This window comes from Vidua chalybeata, chromosome 6 (genome assembly GCF_026979565.1).
Source record: "Vidua chalybeata isolate OUT-0048 chromosome 6, bVidCha1 merged haplotype, whole genome shotgun sequence".
NCBI classification, from domain to species: domain Eukaryota; kingdom Metazoa; phylum Chordata; class Aves; order Passeriformes; family Viduidae; genus Vidua; species Vidua chalybeata.
In genome coordinates, this window is record NC_071535.1 from 31,211,562 (window position 1) to 31,235,027 (window position 23,466).

General features: G+C 38.0%; 1 protein-coding gene across 8 annotated transcripts in view; it reads left to right on the forward strand.

Annotated features, from left to right (window-relative positions):
* Nucleotides 1–23,466, forward strand: part of LOC128789486 (neuroendocrine protein 7B2-like) — a 41,529-nt gene that overhangs the window by 5,034 nt on the left and 13,029 nt on the right. The window contains exons 7-12 of one of the 8 annotated variants that reach the window (XM_053945515.1): nucleotides 597–671; nucleotides 1,315–1,482; nucleotides 2,705–2,840; nucleotides 3,159–3,267; nucleotides 4,062–4,209; nucleotides 4,630–7,308. In XM_053945515.1, the coding sequence (XP_053801490.1) occupies nucleotides 597–671; nucleotides 1,315–1,482; nucleotides 2,705–2,840; nucleotides 3,159–3,267; nucleotides 4,062–4,209; nucleotides 4,630–6,218 (2,225 nt within the window). In that variant the 3' untranslated portion in view covers nucleotides 6,219–7,308. Of the gene's footprint in view, nucleotides 1–596; nucleotides 672–1,314; nucleotides 1,483–2,704; nucleotides 2,841–3,158; nucleotides 3,268–4,061; nucleotides 4,210–4,629; nucleotides 7,309–8,936; nucleotides 9,063–9,243; nucleotides 9,368–9,418; nucleotides 9,517–10,181; nucleotides 10,415–23,466 lie in introns of those variants that run through there. The other 7 variants (XM_053945516.1, XM_053945522.1, XM_053945519.1 and 4 more) reach the window with 7 other exon arrangements.

Below are 23,466 nucleotides of genomic sequence, written 5' to 3' on the forward strand. Positions count from 1 at the left end.
GAATTGGGTATTATTGGATACTGTGTGCTCTAGTATCATGGATCTGGGAATTTGTGAGAGGATTTTTCAGTTTTCAACAAGGTTTAGTTGGGGTTTTTTTGCCAGACATGGGCAATCAAATGGAATATTCTGAGTTCTGCACTCTCTTAGAGGAAGTACTATGGAACATGTATGCTTGACTTCATTCAAATCCACTGCAAAAGAATCTTTTATGGTATGGCTATAAAAACATAGGTATTTATTTAGCTCATGTAACATGACAGTAGTTGAAATTAAGGCTACATGACTGTATGTTATGCCATGGCATGGTTTTTTTGTGTATTGTACTTCTCTGCTCTGTTTGTTGGGTTTTTTGGTTGGTTTTTTAAAATAATTTTTATTTTAAGGAAAATAGATTTTTTTTTCAGCTATTTTGAAAGCGATAAAAACTATGTTGGTGGGAAGATCTGGGTTATGATATTCTGTACATAAAACAACGTTTAAACTGATTTGCTTTCTTTCTCCCTGAAAAAAAGTACAAGTTAAATGTGAGTTGAAAATAGAGCAAGACAGGCTTCACATTTAAATTTGATTGCTCGGTGTGCCTTGCGTTTCAGATATTGTTAGTGGAGCATTGAATAAATTTAAATCTAACAGAACACCCTCCACTACACCTCAACAAGACAGAAGCGGTAGGTACTGGTGTATTTGTACGGAGTAAAGCCCATGCAGTATCTTCTGGATTTGTTAAATATATTCAATTTTTTTTTTAACAAAAGAATTAGAATTTAGTTGAAGTTAAGTGATTAAAATTAAATTGGTTGAAATGGAATATAGACACATATTAATTGAGGATACTGCATTTACTGTAATTCTTGGAGCAGCTGCAATCACTGCAGTAGTGGGCTGTGTGGTTTAGCTCTGTGGGGATTACCCAACCAAACTTGTGCTTTTTAGCTAATGAACCACTAAGGCTTCAGTGCAGTAGTGCAGCATTTTATTATCCTTGGAATGAATCTGCAAGGACTAAAATTCTTTCATGCTCACTGTCTCTAGAACTTTCAGCAGATGACTATACATTTACTTCCTCCTAATACCTATATTTTTTATTGATCTGTGGGTTTGAATTTTCCTTTCTGGTACTCTAAACTTGCAAAAAACCCAACAAAATAAAAAAATTGAACCCTCAGCTATACTGATTGCTTTGCCTGTTCAAAATGCATGCACTTTAGCTAAGCTTTTGCAACCAATTTTTTTCAGAGTTAAAAAAAAAACCCCAAAACAACCTCTCCAACTTTTAAGCTATTACTGCAAATTTGATTTTCTTAATTTCAGTCCTTTCATCAGTGACTCCAGTGGTTCTTACTCCAAGTACCAAGCGGAAGCTTCCAGCTGATTGCTCTCAGGGCTTGTCCAGCAAGAAGAGACGCTCTTTTAAGCATAATTTTGCCTTTGAGTTTTTACCAAGTAGCATATTTAACAGCAGCTCAACACCAGCATCAGGTACAGTGCCATCACTTTTTCTTTGCTGCTTGAAGTGATTGTTGGCAGCTCTTAATTTAAGAGTGGAGCCGTTTGTTTTTGTTAGTCTGTCATTGATGCTTATTGCTGAAGTGTTCCTTGCACTACCTCCCCATCTTGGTAAATAGTGTATGTTTATGTTCATTGGTGACTCATGTGACATGGACTGAGCAAGAGCCAAATTCTCTTGCTTGTTTTTTTGTTCTGTTAATCTCTCATTCTTGCAATCCTGATGTCCTTTTACCTTTTTTACTCTCTATGATCACTCAGGTTATACTCCTGTTTCTTTCTTGGTGCACAAATCCATGCTTCCAACCTTTTGAAAGTTGTAGCTTTCTATGTCCTAAATGCTTAAATAGCTGATCCTAGCTCTATGAGAAATGTAATTGTTGCTTTTATAAAGCTTCTTTCTTGTGTCCTATCACCTCTTGTTTTTCCTCTAGATGTTACATCTCAAACTCTAGAGAAAATTTTACTTTTGTTTGACAATGCTTTAGTACCATTTTATTCTACTAGAGGGCTTCCAACCATCAGGCTATTCTGAGAATCCTGTTTTATATTTATTTCATTCTTTAATGTGCTGCCAACTGAAATTAGAGTGGAAGGATATTTCTAGATTGGCTGTTTTGCTTGATTTTTTTTTTCCCCCCCTTCAAATGAGTGTTATAAAACTTAGTGCTTTTCTTATTAAATCATTTCAAGTTCTCCATAAAATTCTAGTTTCTATGGATAAGCAAAACAAAAGTAATGACATTTTTAAAGATAGCAGTGATGCATGTGTTTCATAAAATGTCCAGTAGTAAAAAAAAGGCAACTATTTTCTTCATTGTTGTTTCAGCTGTTCTGGCTAGGTATGTAAAAAAAGCACACTGCAAATAATAATGAGACTGTGTCTATTTTTTTCTTCTTGAGCTCTTAAATTTGAGGAACTGATCTGATTATAATAGTGTGGAAACGTATTTGAGGTAGTGATATCTGTAGCATGTAATTAATTGCAGTCCAGCCACTTTTATGGATGCTACAAGCAACAGCTTTGTTTAATTTTAAGGTGGAAATCAAAGTAATTTCAAGCCAGCACTGTACAAAATAAGCAAAAAAATTGTGCGGTTTAAAAACCTGTTCTTTATTGCTTTAACTTGCAAGTTTTTATCTGAAAAAAAAGTGACTATTTTAAGTTCATATAAATACAATTTTGTCCCTGTAGTTCAGTTTGAAGCAAGTCCTTGTGTGTGTCTTGAGTCGTCACAAACCTCACTATCTCCTTCAACCATGGGTGAAAATAATGTGCCCAGTACGGGGAATAGAAGAAGTAAAAGACTTGCAAGCAAAAAACTATACAGGTAATTAACTCTCAAAACCTAAAGATAAATTGGAGAGATCTGTCTAGACCCCTTGAATAATTACCTCAATCTGCCTCTAAAATTATTGGTTTTGGTAAATTTTTATAGTAATCTTAAAACCACCAGAGCTTCTGATGTTGCAAAATTAAGCTCAAAACAAAATAGGATCTGGTATAGCTTTCTGTGCTTATTAAAGAAAGGTGGGCAAGAAGGCAATAAAATAAGTAAAATTGGAGGAAATAACTGTAAATAAATGTCAGGATGTTTTTGTTGTCCTCCTAAAGAGTTTATGTCCCTTCCTCCCTTGTGTCCTTCCAGAGCTGAGTCAGGAAAGACGGGTTGTTTTTCTCCAAAGATAAGCCGAAAAGAAATGGTTCGTAGATCTTTACGCTTGAAATTTGGTTTGGGGAAAAGCAACAGAGAAATGGTAAGTACCCAGTCCTCTTGTTAGAGTGTAGATTTTAATCCAAAGTTTGGGCATTGCTTTTCAGGAGCAGGAAGGATGTATTTTGTAATGGAGGGATCCCAGTGTTAATTGAACCTGCTTGCTGTCAAGTACAAGAAGCTTGAGGTTTATGTGCATAGCAGTAACAGATCAGCTTGTACTGCGTTTGGCTGGCATGGGACAAGATGCTGAGGGAAGGGAGCAGCTGACTTGAATTGACCAAGAAGCAATTCCATGCCATGTAATGTTAAGCTCACCAGTAAAACTGGGATGGGGATAATTTATGGAAAGTAGCCACTGCTCAGGGGCTTGCTGAGAACTGGCCTGACTGTTTTAAGTGATGACCTTTGCATCCTGTGTGGGTTTGGATTTTTTTGCCTGTGGTGTTGGTGTGTCTCTTTTCCTTTTCATCTTTCCAATTCTCTCCCTCATCCTGTTGGGGAATGGGGAAAGGGAGCATGTGGCTGGATGGGAGCTTGCCTGCTTGTTGGGATCAACCCACCGTGCTTGTGATCAGTGGGTCTCACAGTTCCTGAGTGTCTGACCTGGCAGAGCCTGTGCACAGAGTCACTCTGTTCACAGTGTGATTAAGTCTGTCTGACTGCAGGGAGGCTGTTCGCCACCTAGGTCTGCAGAGAATCAAGGCAAGAGGAAGTATGGCCAAGAAAAGCCTGCTGTGGCTGATTTGTGTAGCGGTTTGCTGAAGCTTCCTCAGTAAATGAGATTCCAAATTACAAGTTTATATAAAAGCAATTAACACTTTTTGTTTGTTCAAGAATATTGTATCAGGATGTGCAGCTGGCAATAGATCAGAAAATATTGGAAGGCGTCTTGCAAGTCAGCAATGTTTGGAAAGCAGAACTGAATGTGCAAGAAGAGATGTGCTCTTCAGCCCCTATGTCAATGAAAAATTCCCTAAGAAAGGTGATTGCCTAACTAAATATACTAGATGGGGAAACCATTTTTTACTTTGCAAAAGCAACTTTATAGATAAAAGTATAAAAGCAATTGGATTAAAAGTATGCTTCTAGCATACTTTTACAAGTCAAAAATCATATATATAAGTCAAAAATCACTTGTATGTTAATGGCTTGTTGGGAAAAAGAATTGGTTTAGAACAAACCTGTTGTGTTTCTAGTGTATTTTAGTAGCTCTCTTAGTTAACTGAGAGGAGATACACAATTTCACTTAATACTATAACCTTTTTTTTACAGTTCTGAAATTTAAGGGCAAAATGGCGTCTTTAAATTCAGTGCTGCTTTGATAATTATTTTTAGTAAGAATTTTGTCTATAGTTATTAAAATCACAATAAATTATTCCTAAACACTGGTATTTATTTTAAGGTTCAAGGAATGTAAGCAAGTCAGAAGAAAACTTGCTGACTCCAAAATGTCACAATAAAGTAGTTCACCGAATGTCATGGAATAGTCCTGCTGTTACGGATTCTCAGGTGGTCAGCAAGAATGAGCAAATTCTGCCTGGACACTCTGAAATGGGAGTCAGCTCTTCAGAATCTGTTTTGGTATTTGGAAAGACACCGGTTATTCCAGATGAATTCAAATCTGCAACTGTAAGCAAACAAGACAACAACTTGGAACTTGTGCTGTGTGAAGATGAAAGTAGTTCAACTACAGAAACATTACTGAAAGTTAGGGAAGCCTTCTCTGCATCTGGGAGTATTCTTCACAATTTGATAGGTGATAAAAAATCATCCCTCTCAGTTGTAGCAAGTGAAATATTAAATGAAACTCCGTGTCCCTCAGGGCTCAGTTCAGCGAAAGAATTGTTAGTGGAAGAAGTTTCTGAAAATCTAGCAAATGTAAAATCCAGAGAGCTGTTGCACCAATTTAATCCATCTTCTGCTGCTGATAAACAGCAATCAAAAAAAGCAGAAATTGACGTTTTGGAGAAAAGAAACTTCAAAACTTCTATTGAGATTGAACTTCAGGTCCCAAAACCAGATATAAAAAAAGTAAAAGAACTTCCTATGCCTCAGGTACTAACCAAGGAAGATAAGTTTACTGTTGAGAACAGTTCAACAAAAGATGACTTACACAAATCAGATTTCTCTAGAAGAAAAGAGGAAATAGAATTAATACACTCAGAAACAGCTGAAAGCTGTATGGTAAAGTGCTGTAATTTGGAAGAGGGTACTGCTAAACCTTCTTTGGCAGGACAGCTGCCTACTTCACAGTTGCCTAAATCACAAAACGAAATGAGCAACCAATACTTGAAAGCTGAAAATTTGGATAAAGTTTTAACTAAAACATCGACTGTTTCTGACCATGGGAAGGTTTCTGACCACATACAGTGGTTCAACCAGCTTTCATTAAATGATCCAAATTCTGCAAGCAAAATGAAACCGCCTCTGAAGTTTCAACGTACTCCAGTTAGACAGTCTGTAAGAAGAATGAATTCCCTTTTGGAGGCTAACAGACAATCTGTAAGCTCTCAGACGGTTAAATCAAGTGGTGTTGGTTCACCACTTGTTAAATCTTTGAGCTATGATTCTGCCCTATTCCCCTGCACAGAAAAGCCCTCAAAGAATTCCATGCTTTTGCCACGCAGGAGCGAAAGCACACGTGACCAAGTTTCTGTAGCTCATAAGCAGCTAGACTTAGCATCCAAATCATGGTACAGGCCATTAAATCCATCAGACAAGCCTGATGGTTCTGTCAGAACTGTTGGAATCCATGAACAAAAAGCAACTGTTCATCCATCAAAGTCCGTTCTAGAAGATCTAACCAATCATGAAATGGTTAAATCCAGTTTGAAAGTTAATGCAAATATAAGTGTTCCAGGTGCTGCCCCAGAAAAATCTGTGATTGCAAGAAGTGCTTCAGGAAAAGAAAGAGTTCGTTATAGAGGCTCTCCAAAGAATCCAATATCTGAAGTAAAACTGCTACCAACTGCCAAGCCAGTAGACTTATAAGACCAAATGTGATGGCTAAATGGGTTCTTTGTAACTTGGTTAACCTTTGGAAAAAATCTAAATTTGTATTATTTTTTTCTAGTTATTTTTATTTGTAATATTTAATTTGTTTTAAATGAATGAGTTGTGAAGATGTACAAATAGCAATTTGTTTCATGTTGAGGTTTTCTTCATTTACTGAAACTTCTGTAAATGCTAGTCAGTTCAACTAAATTAATTTGACTTAAAAAACAAAAATAATCTGTTAATCTATAAATAATCTAACACAAATGTTTGTGTTAGATCTCAGGTTTTGATTATCTCAGAGTCTAAAAACATGCTGCATCTCCCACAACTGTTTTGGTAGTATTTAGATTAAGTATCAAGTTCAAAAACAATTTCTCAACTATTTAAAACAAATTTAACAGACATATGAAAGGAAGTGTTTTGATGCTGACTATTGGTAGTTAAATTTATTTACTTTTGTAGTTTTAAGTGTATTGTAGCACCCCTTGATACTACTAAGTTGAACCTCGTATGAGCTCTATTTCTTTTGAGACAATGTTTTTAATTTTTGTTGGAGTAAATTGGGAGCGTATTTTACTTGTTTAGTAGGTAAATGTCAAAATATAATCCTTGTGTGCACACACAGAGGAGAATTATTAGAACACGTGGAAAATAAATGTGCAGTTTATTCAAGAATTGAAAGGTCTTAAAACTTCATCCAGTGTTGTGTTCTGCAGTAGGTACCAAGTATTTTCACTTATGAGTAATAAAATGTTTTATCTTAATATGAGAGGGGAGTTTTAACTTATTTTTAGAGCTGTAGAATTATGTTAACTAAGTGGTGCAGAAGCTGAGTTGAGATGCTGAAAGTGTTGCAAGAGACGAATGTAAGAAGCCATAGTGTGTTAAAGGTTGATTTGCACAAGCAAATGTTTACATCTTTTGGAACGAAAACTGTTTGTCTTTCATCAGTTGTAAAATTATTTGAGTAAACACTTGAAACTGTTCATTAGCTTTTTATATGTGTGAATTGCTTATTGGCAAAATGTTAGAGCTGAAGCACTGGATACTTTTGGTTTTAATAAAACCATTGTTTTTTCCCTTTTCTGAGCTTGTTCTTCTATAATGACTTGGAAAGTTAGATTATGCTGTTATATGCAGACTGTAGACACCAAAATTAGTAAGTCTGAAAATACTGAAGCCAGAAATAAATCTGTTCTGGCTGTCCTTTTTGTTTATCTTAGCTATGTATTGGTAATTCTCACAACTAGCAAAAGGCATGATGCAGCATAGTTTATCAGCAGTAGTCTTCTGAACTTTTTAAAATGATATGTTAGTCAAAAGAATAGTTCTTTTCTGTGGAAATCTGCCTCACTCTTGCTACGTTGCTGTAAAATCTAATACCAGGCAGCCAGCCATGCGAAGATCTTAACCAGATTGCTTGCTGGGGTAGTTAAGAATGGGAAGCTTCAGTTTCATGAAGTAAAGGAGTGAATAAGGCAGTTCACCACCATCCAAAGAGGAAGCTGCTTCTCTTGGCAACATGCTTTTACCCTCTGCCTTTAGCTATTGAGATCCCTCAATAGGCTGAGCAGGCACCAGGGCACCATGTTTTGAATCATCTCACTGAGGTAAGTAAGGATCAGCAAAACAACTTCCAGCTGTCATGGCTGATGCAAGGGGGTGGGAGCTGGAAATAGGACAAAAGGAGAATGTCAGGAAGAAAATGAGGTCTTGACTCCTGTAATAGTGAGGTGTTATGCTGATTTTTGTTTACAAGACTAAGACATGTGATTGTCAAAGCTGCATTAGCATTCAAAATATTTGATACATATTAACAATGTGTCTGTCCTATGTGGAGCAGTAAGCTACTTTTGATCATCCATGCAAGCTAGTCTTGAAACATCTAAATTTTGCTTCTTAGGGGGAATTTGGTAGGGCCCTGACAAAGAAACCTGTACCAGAAAAAAAAAATCCTAAAGTTTAGGTTCTGTTTTGCAGAACAGTTTGGACATACAGCCCTTTATATGAAGTTGATTATGTTTTGCAGAAAGAAATGCTAGATGCCAAGTGGGAGTCCCTGCTGTTAAATCCTGCAAGTTACACCTTGCATAATGTACGAGACCAGCCAAAAAAAAAAAAAAAAAAAAAAAAAAAATCTACACGTGCAAGTGTATTTCATGGGACTGTTGTGGTTTATGGGGTATAATCTCAGTTTTTCTGTGGATAGCTACACTTAAACTGGGATATGATGCATTCCCCTCAGTATCAGTGAAGGTGTGATACACAGAATAACCTTCATAAACTACCGTTTTGTCAAGTGCTTGTAGAATGAGATACTTCATTTAGCAAGATACTTTTGTAGCTATCTTCTTGGTAACCTCTGCTCTGGATGATGTGTCTACATTTGCTTAATCTGGGGCCATTTACCTGCAAGTCCTTGGAGATGGTTGCTGTGTTGCTACCCTGTGAACCTGCAGTTAGGTAACACTATAATCCTGTAAGTAAAGCACTGATGTATTATTCTGGAGACAGAAATCACAGCGGGAAGATGGATACTCTCCCAGGAATATGTAATACCTTACTTCTGTCACTCTTAATGCATCAAAACCCTTCAGATTCATTTTCAGACTGTTAAGTTAAAAAGGGAGGTTTTTAATATCCCCCCGAGTTTTGTGTCTCTCTGGGACAAAGCCCCACAGGAGCGCTCGGTCGCGGCGGGTACCCGCGCGCAGCTCCCTCCCGGCCGTGGCTGCGCACGGAGGATGCGCGGCCGCGGAGCCGCCGCCCCGCAGAGCCGCGCTGGGAGCGGGAGGTGAGCGGGGCGCTCCGGCCCGGGGGCTCCGTGCTGCTACCGAGGTGCCCGGGAGAAGGGAAGGGATCACGGCCCAGCTGTCCAGGGGCCGGCGGTGCGGGGGGCGGCGGGGATGCTCTGTGAAAAGCAGATTTTTCCCCCGAAGAGGAAGCTGCAGAGGCCGATGGAGCGGGAGGGCTGCGGGAGGAGCGTGGCGTGGTGGGGGAGCCGCGCACAGGCGTAGCGGGGAATATTCCCAGCATTGGGGTTTTCAGCCATTTTTGCCTCAAAAACCTTTCCAGGTACCTTGCGCCGGAGGCTGGAGCATTGGAGCATCTTTAAACGTCTGGCGTGAAGAAATCAGGCAGCTGTCCGTGTGTTAAGGAATAAAAGGGGAACTCGAGGGGGTTTTGTTTTTCTAGGGGACTGGAAGTGATGCATTTTAATCAGTCTCTGGTGTGAGAGGGAAAGGAGCTTTAAGAAAACAAGCATTCTGATTAAAATTCAGCCTATCAGAGGGCAGTAAGGGGTACTTGCGTGTTATGGGTTTTTTTGTTGTTGGTTTGGGGGGGGGCTTCCTAATTAAACCACAGCCATTTAATGAGAGAGATTCAAGGAAACAAATGAAACCGATTTGCTTCAGGTGGGAAAGCCGGTGCATATGATATCGGAAGCCTTTTGTCTTCAGATGCAAACAAAATATATCCAGGTTGTTCGGCAGTCTCCTATTGTTGATTTTTCAGGCAATACAGGAATAGAGCCTGGAAAACACAGTTCCTGGATGAAGAGTTCTTGGCTTTTAGACCAGAGCTTTATAAATAGCATAATAAACATGGAGGGGGTAGATGGTGGAGTGGATGATGTATTCTTGTCAAATGAAAAAGTGGATTCGTTTTGTTTGCACTGACTGTTAATGTTATGGGAAAATGCAAATCAGCAAATTGGTATTGCAGTTAGCTGCTTAATATTTCTTTTAGAAGAGAAGAACATATCCACCCTATTCCCTTCCTGGCTCCCCCCACCCAGTCTCCAGCTGGCTGGAGTACCAGCAGCCCCTAGAATCTGTGGTAGTAAACTGTTAAGTCCAATAGTAGGATCAGTTGTTATTTCCACCACATGTATAGGACTTCCCCCACCCCCACCCCCCTATAATTTATAATCAAATTCCTTTCTTTTTTTGACAGGATGAAAGTGGCTGCCACTATGATAACTACCTTGCTTTGCAACATGGTATTTCTGCTGGCATTTGGATTGGCTTCAGCTTTTAGCCACAGCCCTCGGACACCTGACAGGGTTACTGAAGCAGATATTCAGAGGCTGCTCCATGGGGTTATGGAGCAACTGGGCATTGCCAGACCCCGGGTAGAATATCCAGCACACCAGGCTACAAATCTTGTTGGTCCACAGAGCATTGAAGGTAGTTAATTTCTATTTTGAGTTATGATTAATTTTTTAGTATGCTTTGGTAATAACTAATGGTTTTTTATAGATACAGAAAGAATATCCTGAGCTTAATGTCATAGATTTCTTCACCATGTTGTTGCTTGATCTTTGTTTTAAAATCACCATCCATCTTACACCTTCCTTAATGTAGTGTTTTTGGTAGGAGTAGTGAAGTTTTTTAATGTACAGGCTTTGCAGAAAAAGTTATGTTGTCTTGGCATTGTCTGATTTCTAATGCCTCAGAACAATGGGTTTGCTAAATTATTCCTGAATATTATGTATAAATATATTACACATGTTTTTCACATGAAGCAAATATTAACTCTAGAGTCCAAATTCCATGGGTTTTTAGAAATATTTGCAAACCAGAAGAGATTAAGTGTTTGTGGTGCCATGTAAGAAAAAGGGATAAACCTTATACTGGGGATGGTCCTCTCCCTGTGTCCACAAGTAGCACCTCAAAACCATGTTGCAGGAATGAATGCTCTGGGCTCAGCTTTAATTTTTTTGGCCTGTACCTCTGATCTCACACTGTGTAAGTTTTCCTTGGAATCAGCCTTTTATAGCTATGTAAATAATTTGAAATATGTGTCTCAAATGTTAGGATATTGGGATAATGTTTCAGTGTGTTGCTATTTTAACAGAACAAACCAGCTTTTGTTTTGGCTTAACAGAAAGAAGTTGAAGGTATGAAACTCCAAATATTATTGTTTATATGTGAACATCAAAACAGGGCAGAACCCCTCAACCTTCCTCTCAGAATTAAATCAGTCTGACACAGTGCAATAAGGCTCCACAGTTCATAAGTCTGTGTTCTCTATTTTGTCCTCATTCTGATCAACAGGCTGTCCTAGCCAAACAGATACAATTGCTTTAATAGAGGCTGAGGAGAGGATTTAAGCTGAATAGGTGTTTCTACCAGATAATTGCAGACCTAATGTATATATATATTTCAAAGAAACTTTGATGGACACATTTTTCTGCAAACTTAAATAATAGAAACTAAGTTTAAAGAGCATAATTTGATCTGTACTCTTTTCTCCTTTATGAATGTTCATACATAGAGAAACTGGGACAGATGGTAGAAATGAGTAATTTTACTCTCCATTTCCCTCTTTTCCCTAGATGTTTTTTAAAGAGAAACCTTATGCAAATCTGAATCTCTGGCAAATATTTAATCTCAGCTGTTTGCTGTTACTTTCTAATTACAGCATTAGCAAAATCAGATGATGCATCTCTTCATATAAGTATCAAAAGTTTTCTAGTGTTTGTGAGATAGAAGTAATGCTAGTTTTCCAGTCATCTGTACAGTCTTACACAAACAGCAGGTTGGACAAACGTTTTCTGTTTCTCCTTTTTTTTTTTTTTAATTAAAAAATCCATCTGTGTATGTTATAGACTAAAACTGAAAGATGATAAATCCAGTCAATGTATCATATTTAACTTCCCCTCTTGCTCAAATGAGGAAATGAGGATGACTTTTTTTTTTTTTTCCCAAGCCTACCATGGATATTTAACCATTTATTTAAAAATTTCTGCAAGAGCACCATGGTCTTGTGGGGTAAACATTATTAGTCAGTGTAGAAATAGGCCAGAAAATCAGACCTTTGTACCAATGTTGCTTTTTATAGAGTATTCTGTGTTAAGTTTTTCAGGTAGTAATCTCTTACTCTTTCTTTGGTTTCTTGTGGTGATGTGTGTCTATCTGTAGATAGATATGAATCTAGTTTTGACTATAGACCATCTGAAAAAATAAGCCTATATGTTTTTAGATAATGTCTGTACAAGGTTTCACATTCTGAAGAATTCACCTATGGACTTTCCATTGTATATTCACACTGTTAGCACTGGTTAATAATTCTGTGTGCAAGTGCTTAAAAAATTCAATATGATAATAGAAGGGGAAACTAAGGGAGAAGGAAAGAAAGAGGTTTTAGAATTATTGTGTCACAGCAAAACAGGGTATTCATCATAAATACCATCATGGCAAAGTGGTAATTCACCAACTGCTCTTCTGAACTACTCCTCTGTCTTCATTGGGATTTTTTGCCTGAAAGTAATGGACAGTAAAGTTGGGTATGAAAGGCTTATTATTTATCAGAAATTCTGAGCTGCCAGACTCAGTTGGAAGTGTTGACTTCCAACCACTTTTCAGACTGCAGGTTTTGGTGACCAATGTAAAAACTTTAAAACCAGGTTCATTTCATGCCTGCATTCTCATCATTAAGGCCCTGACTGGACTGCTCTGGGGTGCATTTGTTTCTCATTTTGACTAGATACTGCATCTCAGCATAAAAACAGCCCTCTGTCAATTAGACCTTAATAAATTTAGTCTGTTCCTACAAAAAAATTGTTTTACTTAACAAAGGATTTTGGTCAGAAATATCCCCAGCAGCACAGACCTGCAGCAGTGCTGATAGCTGTCATTGCCATCAGCTTCAGCTGAGCCACAGCTCCAGGGGTACCACTGACTTTCAAAAGGTCAAGAATTCACCCATTGGATGTGTACATTTGCAAGCAACATACTGTCAGGAAAAAAATAATTTTTATGGCTTTGGAATTTGGAAACAAATTTAGGCTGCCATAATATAAACAGGTTTACTCTAGCAACCTGATTATAATGAAATGTTTTCAAATTTGAGTGATTATTATTGTAACATTTTCCATGTTATTATTATTTCCATGAATAAGAGCTTAATAATTTAATACACAACAAAAATATTATTGGTGTTAGTTCATAAGCAGTTCCTGATCACACTCATTTTCCATCTCAGCTTTCTAAATTTTTTCTGGTGTTAATCATTCTATTTTTACTTTAAAATGCTAAAAACCAGAGGGTGGATGTGTTGCAAGGAACTATACATGATCATTTCCATCCTTACTTTCATACCCACCCTATCCCTTTCCCCCTGAAAAAGTTTAGGGCTGACTCGGCTGCAGAAAGTGCAGTCACAAACATATTCTATACCAAAGAAAACTAAAAAAAGGACACTCTTCAGAAAATATATTTAGTAGCATATTCTCTCTTTTTGAAGTGACCAGATAGTTTTCCTGTTGATAAATTAAAAAAAAAATAATAAAAAATACAGCTTTCTTGTTGATGGATTAAAAAAAAAATTACAGCTTGTTAATTGAAAGAAATTTCTGCCTTTTCTTATGTTGAAATCTATAAACATGTAGCTTTTTTTTTTTTTTTAAACCCTTAACTTTGCATTTGTCAATTTACTGTTACTTCAGGTTGCTAAAATAGGAGTTGTATCTAGAAAATGCCTGATAGAAAGTTTAATGTACCGGGAAATGACGGTGAAGTTCGGGAGGCGCAGAGGCAGCGTGAGCTCTCTTCCTTTGCTAGGGCTCTGCTAGGTAAATGGAATAGGACAAATATGTCCCAGAAATGGGACTTTGCTGCCTGATTCCCTGTGCTCGTGTACTGCAGCCAGCAGATGGTGCATGGCACAGCAGTGTGGCAGGAGCCAAACAGATCCTGCATGATGAGAGTCAAGTAAAAATGTTTTTAGTACCTGACAGGGATTTCTTGGGAGCAGCTGTTTTTTGCTGGCCACTTAATAGATTTCTCTTTCTGTACATCCCCTGATTCCAAAATGTAATAAACTTGTATTAACTAGTCTAATTTCTCTAATAATATTCATTCTCCTTGTGAATTCATCTTATCAGAAAGCTATGCTGGGATCACTTTGCAGCATCTATAAAAAGACTGGAAAACATAGAAAATCAAAATAGGAATTTTTAATGAGTAGCTGTGTTTCTGTACTTATCATTCAGTTTATCACTAAAATAGTATGCAAGCCTTACTGGGCTATAGTCAAGCTTTTTATAGATAAGAAGGAGGCTGCATCTATGTTAAAAAAAACCAAAATAATAAAATAAAGAAATGCATTCAACATTGCAAAAAACACAGAAGTTAATTTTTCTATCTGGTAGGGCATTTATGAAGTAAGAGACCACACATTTTTTTTTTCTTTCCTTGCATGCTTACAATTTTGTGCCATTATTTAAGGTTTTGGGTTTTTTTTATATTGGTTTTGTTATTGTTTGGTTTTCAGTTGTTTTCCTTTTTCTGAGGAGTGAAAGGGAATGAGCATATAATGTAAATTTCAGGCTTATTATACCCTGCATAGGACAACAGTAAAAATCTCACTTAAACACATGGGGGCAGCAGTAGCTCATCTTGAGCAGTTTATAGCACTTAACTTCTTAATTGGAAATAGGAAGTCCCATTTTCCTTCTGCAAATATCATTGCCTACCATAAATTCAGTACAACAGAAAGTCTCTTGTGTGTGTGTTTTTTTTTTTGTTGTTTGTGTTTGATTTAGTTGTTTTTATTTCTTAAAAGCACCCAAACGAAATAATTGTTGATAAAGATGCTGGCATGACAGCCCAGAGTCTGAAGTCTTCAGTCTGCAGAAGAGGCATAATGCTGTCAACCTCAGTGACAATATTAAATGATGTCTCTTAAATTGTGATTGTTTGCAGGTATAATACAATGCCTCTTAGGGAGGCTATTGATTCTCCTGCAGAGACTCCTCATAGCTACTGGAAACAGGCTGGGGTTTATTTGATTATTTTGAAAGGAAATAAGTATGTTTATTGTTTTAGAAAAATATAATTACTGTGTGTCAGATTTAGATGATAAAACTCAAGAGAGTCTGGAACATTATGCAAATATGTCTACTAACAACTGGTAATCAGTGCCTTGACAGCACGGTCCTTGTACAAATAATACTCTACAGCAAACCTACTGTCCATAAAATTATGGACAGTAATTTACATTTACATTTATAGGATTGAAATAATGTCCCTTGTACAAATAATACTCTACAGCAAGCCTAGTGTCCATAAAACTATGCAGATTACTCATTCATGTTAATAGTGTCTATTTTGTTTACATTTTACTAATAAGAAAATTAAAGGTTTTCTTATTAGTGAATAAGTGAATTACTTTGCTGTTTGTCCTGTCCTGCAAGACAAGTACTTTTTTCCTACAAGAGCAGTAAAATCTTTGTATTAGAAACTTGCAAAAACTTTTGCTGATGAATTCCCTCATTAAACCAGTGCAGAAATGACTTTTGCACTCAGTCACTTTCGGGCTAACGTGCTATGCTTACACCCCAATATATTTGGACTTCCTTGGGTGACTATGAGTAGTAATTGTACAATATCTGGGGGTCAGCAAACACAGCAGTGTGATGGCTGCACCCTCTTTGCTGCAATTTAGGTGCTCTGTGCCAGAGTCTGTGCCAGCATCCGGGGGGAGCAGTGTCAGAATGTGGGGCTGGCTGCACAGGGCTGAACTGGGGCAGACCTCCCACAGCCAGAGAGGCTGATTTGTTTATTGTTGTGGTTTTTGGTTTGTTGGTTGTTTTTTTTTTTTTTTTTTTTTTTTAATTATCTAAGTAGCATAGCCCAGAAAATATGATTTCAAAATTTTGCATGGACATCTCAAATTTTTAAGATAAAATGAAAGTGGCAAACCTACAGTTTTTTATACAACCATATGTAAATATCTAGATTTGTATAGATTTGACTAAAAATACCTAGTTTATTCAACAAATTGTAGTGTTAAGTGTAACCAGAATTTGAGTATCAGGCAGCCTTAGGATGCTAATTTCTGAATTTAAAAGCTAATGATGGTGCCAAATGACAACAGTGGCTTGCAGTGAATTTTCTTTATCTGAGTGATATGGCACAGGTCTGTGAAGAAACTGCACATAAAATGTTTGCACCTCTAAATCCACAAACAGGAAAATGATGAGGTTGTGTGACTTTATTTTTATTAAGGAAGAATCTTTGAAATTTGGCCTGTAATATCCTTGATTCCACATGAATTTATAAGCCATGACCAGCAGTGAGTAAGAAAGCCAAGCTGGTATTTGTGCTGCTGCGTGGAGGTCATACCGGGTTACCTCAATGTGTTTCACAACTTTCCCTCTTGAGGAGCAAGGGCAGGATCCAGCAAAGGCAGTAGGTGTTACCACTATGAACTCTGCCACGACTGAACTTCAGGAGCTGCCCTTCCTCGATGCCCCAGAGCTGCAGGAGGGTGCAGGTGCTACTCCTGTGCTCTCAGTGTGGCTGGGAACATGCAGGGGAATTTCTCAAATCTAGTGTGCTTGTCAGAGAAGTCAGTCAATGGAGCACAAAAGAAGAAAAGAGTATTAATCTGCATTTCTCTTTAGATCTGTTATTTGCAGGTGGATCTGACTGAGGAATCTATTTGGATTTGAGGCTTTGAAACCTTTTCTTAAAACATCCTCCTCTTGTGATTGCAGGAGAGTGTGCAGGCATCACATACCTCTGCTGAGGAACCAAGAACACAAAGTGACTCCAACTCTTAAAACCTCCTACTAACCACTGTTATGTGGTACAGACTACTGCTGCTAATCATAAAGTCATCTTTAAAAGATGCCACCAAAGGAGAACGAATCCCATCTCAGGCAGCTTTTGGAAAGGAAAGATGGCAGGTCTGTAGGGATTTAGAATAAAGTAGCTTGTCATCTATCTAAAGATAATTAATCAATTACAATGGGATTTGTAACCACAATTATTTTTTGTACATGTTAGTAGAGGGAAAAATCCAGTAGGAGAGGAAAGAAACCTGAAGAGGAGAGGGAATATGATAGCTTCTGTATTGTCTGATGCTTTATAGTAACTGTATTTTCTACTATTGGCAGAAGGTATAGAGAAATTTCATATGAATCTATAAAATTCCATCTACCATTGGAATATGATCCCAAAGTATTTTAAAAAGTCTGTCAGTGAAGGTTGGCCAAATTATGATGAGCTCTTGTTTTTAAAGATTTTTTTTTTCTCTGCTTGTCTCTCATGCAGAGACCGAGGGGAGACCTCATTGCAGTTACAGCTTCCTCATGAGGGGAAGAGGAGGGACAGGCACTGATTTTTCTTCTGTGGTGACCAGTGACAGAGCTGAAGGTAATGGCCTGAGGTTGTCAATAGGTTGGACATTAGGGAAAGATTCTTCACCCAGAAGGTGGCTGGTCACTGGAACAGGCTCCCCAGGGCAGTGGTCACAGCCCCAAAACTGAGAGTTCCAGAAGCTTCTGAACAATGCACTCGGGCACAGGGTGCAACTCTTGGGGATGGTGCTGTGCAGAGTAAGGAGTTGGACTTGATGATCCCTGTGGGTTCCTTCCAGCTCTACATATTCTGTGATTCTGTGAGCATGCCAGGATTTATACCTTTCTGCATTTTTCCTCAAAATCAGTTGCATTTCCCATGCTCCCACCTGAATTTTAAATTAACTTGAAGTAAGAAAATACTTTTACATTTACTTGGTTCTATGAAGAGACATTTTAGAAATCTAGAGAACAGGAGTCTCCTACTCTTCTTGATTTTTGTCTTGTGCCAGGTGATAGGATCTCTGTCACTCTCCAAAGGTTTTCAGAGCTCTTCTCCCTGTGCTTGCCATGGTGTGTGTGCTCAGCAGTAGGGATGAATAAGAAGAGTCCCAGCAGCACTCAGCTGCAGGGATGAATGAGAAGAAGAATGTTGTCAGCTGCAGAAGCTGGTTGTTCCCCTTGGGGTGCTTTAATACATCAAGTTAGCTGATCTGAGCCTCTTTTGCAGCACCAAAGAGCAGCACTGTGCCAGGTCTTACCTGCCAGGGCTCTTCATCTTCCCACTCTATTGCATCTTTGTTGTGTGCCAGTGCTTTTATACAAGTGCAAAAGAATGATATCATCTTGACTGGGGTGGCTTTGCATGGCAAGGCTCTGCTTTTGGAGTTCTGAGCCAATACTGGCTCACCAGGGCAGAGGCTGGGGCCTTCTAGCTCCGTACTGGGAATGCTCACAAGGAGGATGTTTGGGGCAGCTGGGAAATCTGCCTTGCAGCAGCTGTCAGACAGGCATGGGAAGGTTTTAAACCTGCTGTTGAACCAGCTGGGACTTGGAGCCATCTGCATGGAAAATTGAATGGAGTAAATATGAATGGGGAAATGAACATGAAAATTTTGTGAAGTTCAGTGGCAAAGAAGAGACAAAAACACGGATGTTCTGGATGTTTCTGGTGCATCCAGGCTTCACATGACAGGAGTGAAAGGAGTCTTTTTCTCTGAATGTGTTGACACTGATGGAGCATTTGGACTTCTTGTGCAGCTGGTGTCAAGTGAATAAAGTGCCAGTGAGTAAAGTGTTAAAGTACTTCACTGGCACATTTACATTTATAGGATTGAAATAATGTCCCATCCCTTATGGGATAAAGGAGGTCACTGTTTTCCTTTTGCTGCCTTGTTTCCTAGAACCACAGGCTGCACACATGGTCAATAGTGAGGTTGTGCTGTGGCAGTGACAGGAGGGTGCAATTTGCTGGCTTTGTTTTGTTTTTTTTTTCACTCTGCTGCTGTGTGGTGGCTGCAAGGCAAGGTGGCAGAGGGGCCCCTGTCTGTGTGCTGCATGATGCATTGTGTGTGTCACACTGTGTGTGACCCTTCCTGTGCTGTGTGTGACACTGTGTGTCAGCTTCTTCACGTGGTGAAGTGCAAAAGCCACTGCTCGGCGGAAGGACAAGTTTAATATTAGAGGACTGTTCAACCGAGGCAGGCATAAGAGTTTTCTTTCTTTCTGCTTTGTCAGCAAGTGGCTGCTGGATTTTTTTGTTGTGTATACAATTTGAATACTAATGACATATAAGCCACTGTTATAAAATTATTGTGAGAGGCATGGGCATTATTTTGGTCCTAACTATTTTACAATAAGAGCCTTTAATATCTTAAATATTTGTACTGTTTGTAATTAAAATATTGGATACAACTGAATTCTTCGCTGAAAGCAAGGGCAGTAATTGTGTGATGTGTGTGCTTAAGGCTTTAGAAAAAACTGCCCCTCTGCAGAGAAATAGAAAATTAGTCTTTTAGTTTTAAGAAACTTTGTGTCATTAAGGAGACGACAAGCCAACTTTGGAATGCCGAGCATGTATAGCTGTAGTGTTTTTGTGTTTCTTGAGGCATGCTCTTGAATGGTTAAGGAAGTTGGCTAGGTTTGCATTTTTCCATTCTTTGTTCTCCTATGCTTCTTCTCCTTCCCTATTCTCTTATTTAGCAGCTTCTATGGAATAGACGCAGAATGTCTCATCTCAAAATGTGATCATTTATATTTTTTTTCAGTTCTCACTTCCTATGCTTAATCAAGTTCAGCAAGAAGGATAAGACTCTAGGATGAAGCTAGCAGAACTATAATTACAGCACTGGGGCAGTAAAGCCCTTCAAAGTGTTAGAAAGGGTAAGGAAAATGTAAATGCATTTTCTGCATTCAGGATTTTTTGAGAATTTACACGGTAGATGATCCCGCAGATAATAAAAGAAAAGAAAAAGTAAGTTTGTGGAGGGTGTCCCAGTTTAACATATAATAGCACTGGGAAGCATTCTGTCAAATGTGCCTTCCACTGGGGAGATGTTCCTTTTGAATCTGACAATGACATAACAAATGTGGTTACAGCAAGGTGACTGGGGATGAAAGTGCAAGATAGTATGGGAAGCTGTCACTGTGAAAGGAAAACAATCTATCTCTGATTTGTTTAGGAGACACTGTAAACAATCTTGAAGATTTTTCCCAGTGATAAGAACAAATAGTCCAAATTAACAAAAGATTTTGCTAAGTAGGAAGAATGGTATTACATCTCTGATTAATATGTATTTTCTCAAATGGGATAAGCTATACCAGGCTTCCCTTGCAGCTCATGTGTGCTTGGAGTTTGTACAGGTTGAGATAAGAGATGTGATTTTTGCTTAGGGAGAAGATCCCCCTGTGAATTTGTGAGGGGCTTGGACGCTCTGAGGTACCTAGTATGACTCGCTAAGTAAAGGGCTTTAACTTGGGATTTGGGATTTATTTACTCACAACACATACTCATGATCCTTCCTATTTCGTATCTCCATGCTAAGATTGGCCAGACTACCTCTTTTCTGAATTTGTAATTGAGAAAACTCTATCTTCACTGTGACATGGGAAATGGTTTCAATGAGACTGAAAGGCAAATTTGTCCTCTTGTTTCTCTTTATATGTTCTGCAAAAATTTTTCACTTTTGAAAATCCATTCTCATTGACTTTCTTAAACTGACTCTTCTGGGGGACAGCTCTGCCTATTTGTATTTGATATGGAGGATTGCTTTCCACAGATTTGTTCCCACTGTGCTTTGCACTACCGATAGATGGGTAGCAGCAGCTGAAACTTCAGTAGACTAACAGCATTTCCACTGGATGTGTTTGATCAGGGAAAGATTCAATACTTGCAAGAAATTAGTTGCTCTTTATGTTTTTTATGTTTCTTTTCCTTTTTTTTTTTTTTTTTTCCTCCAAGAATGGAGTGGTTATGTTGTCTGCATGGGTGGGACAGTATTGCTCTTACAAAGAAATGATCTGAAATGTATGCACTTTAAACTTTTCATCATTCCAAGGATCTCTAACTGAAATCAGCTGATAAAATACTTTTCCAGTATTATAATAATGGTGAGAGGCATTGTTTCTTTTTGTTTTCCACCCTGCAACAGTTTAAGACTAGCGTTAGATGAATACAAATATGCATACATTTTAAATGAAATTCAAAGCTTACTTAGGACAATGCTGATCTTATCCCAAGAGATCTAAACCTCTAATTTATCCTGCAGGAATGTGAAATACCTAATAATAAATGCTCACAAAAATCCTACACATGCAAGGGAGCTGATTGTTTTGGAGTATTTTCTTTGCTAGTATGCAGCACAGAAAGGCCCGTTCATATAAGTAAGGAGATATGGAAAAAAGCATAGATTTATCTAGATCATCCTTTCTCAGTGCAAGTAGTCTGTACTACTCTGGATTTTTGGTAGTCCTAGTTTGAATAATTTAACAATGATGTCTCTCATGATTCCTTCGGATAGGAAATTATGAAAAGTTTCTCGGTATTGTGTTACTCTGTCTTTTTCTTTCAGGCTCTGCCTCAAGGTTCAAGAAACTGATCTGCTATTTTTGTAGCTGACTGTATATGTTTGTATCCCAATATTTTGACTTGGTAGCTGCAGTGTGTTTAATCCTAATATGTTTCTTTAAATCAGTAATGTTATAACACCAAAACTAATCCAACTAATGAGAGTTATTGTACATAATACCCCAACTCCGTATATTCATAGCATTTCATTTTTATTATTGTAGTCTTTGCTGAGTGCACTATTTATCAGAGTTTATAAGGAATGAGCTTTGCTGATGTTATTAAATCACTCAAGTGTACTAAATTATGGCACCAGAGCAGGTGCTATTGTCTGCAGCTCTTTTGGAAAGAAAGGAAAAACCCTCAAATGATCCTGGACATTTATACCTTAAGGAAACAATCCTTTATATTAATATAAAAAAATTGGTTTGTACTCAGTCAAGGGAATTCTTGGCAGTCGGTTTAAACTTACATGTATATATAGCACACTGGAGCCTGCTAAGTACCTCTGTTTTCTTTATGGATGGAGCTTTGGTGCCAAGAGGTCTGCACCACATGCAAGCACAGATAGGCTTCTATCTGATGGATTGTCCCATGGTGAGCCCCATTGTATACAGGATGTTCAAACACATATTGATTACGTGGTTTCGTAGTTTACATCATAACCTGATGCTTTTAAGTACATATATGTAATCAATCTTCATGTGAAGGAACTAAGGACAAAAGAAGTATTTTATGCTATATATTAGACATTAGATTAAATTACATTAGATTAAATGTATGTTATACTTTTTTTTAACCTCATCACCATAGAATTATTGCGTTACACGTGTGATCTTTGTGTGGGCTATGGACTAAAGGTATAATAAAATTCAGTGGGGATAACGCTGTTCTGGTTTTAGAACCAGGTCTCATGGTCAGCTACAAGTGAAATTCCCATATAACAGAGATACAATTTTTTTTATGGAGGTAATTTTATGTTTTGTTACATATCTGTAAATCTTTTCTGCAACACTGCATTACAGAACAAGAGACTTGTACTTGAGGGGGAAAATTAGCACAGTGATTAGATTTTAGTCCATTGTGCAAATAAAATGGAAATATATGTGCTTATAGACTAATTTGCTTTACTATAATGCCAACATCCAACTGGTCATCTGCAAAATTAGTTTGCAAAATTTGCCTCAACTGCCACTTCTAAATGTAGAAATGAATACAAAATTTGAATTTTGTATTTGAGTGCCTTCTGTTAGCAATTTTTGCAAGTGATTAAGTTAGCTCACAATGTTTGGCTGTATAAAAGATGATTTAGGCTAGTAATATTTATTTGTAATTTGGGACAGGAGTACTTGAATGATTCTTTTGGAGCAACTTTCATGTTCAAAGACTTTAATCACATCTTCTGGAATTATGAAAAATAAATAAATTTCAAATAGGAATATTTGGTGATAACATGGCAATTTTGCTATTTACCCAAGCAGTTGTATCTGTATTCACTCTTTAGCTCATATTTTCCAATTGTTCAAATTCCTTTTCCTCTCAATTCATTGTTAGTAGAATTTATATGTTGACTGTATGTTGTTATCCCTCCTTATATAGGGCTTAAAAAAAAATTACTTTGCCGTCACACAACCATCTCCATTGCTGCAGTGTGTGTGGTGGCTGTCTTTGTCAGGGAAAAACAACATGCTTGAAACTAATGTTTTATGTCTGAAATTCAAAATAGTAGTGTACAATAATATTTTAAAAACTCCACAAGCAGCTGGGGTTTAGCCTGTGGATGGATTTGGCCAGTAAGGCATGCATAAAAGATCTGGGATAGATAATTTTTTGTAGAGAGGCACAGAGAGAGAGAGTGGCCTGAGCTTGGTTCCCAAATCTTCAGTGGAAAACCCTACTTGTCAAAAGCAGGGCACCCAGCTGAGGTGTGTGTGAGGTGGCCACAGCACAGCAGTTTTGGGTGCCGTTGCCCAAGCACAAACACATCACTGTGTTCTCTGCCACTGGGCTACAAAACCTGCTGCACACTGCTGCTGTAACCCTGCAGTGATGCTGCTCTGGGTCCCACAGGGAAAAGATAATCT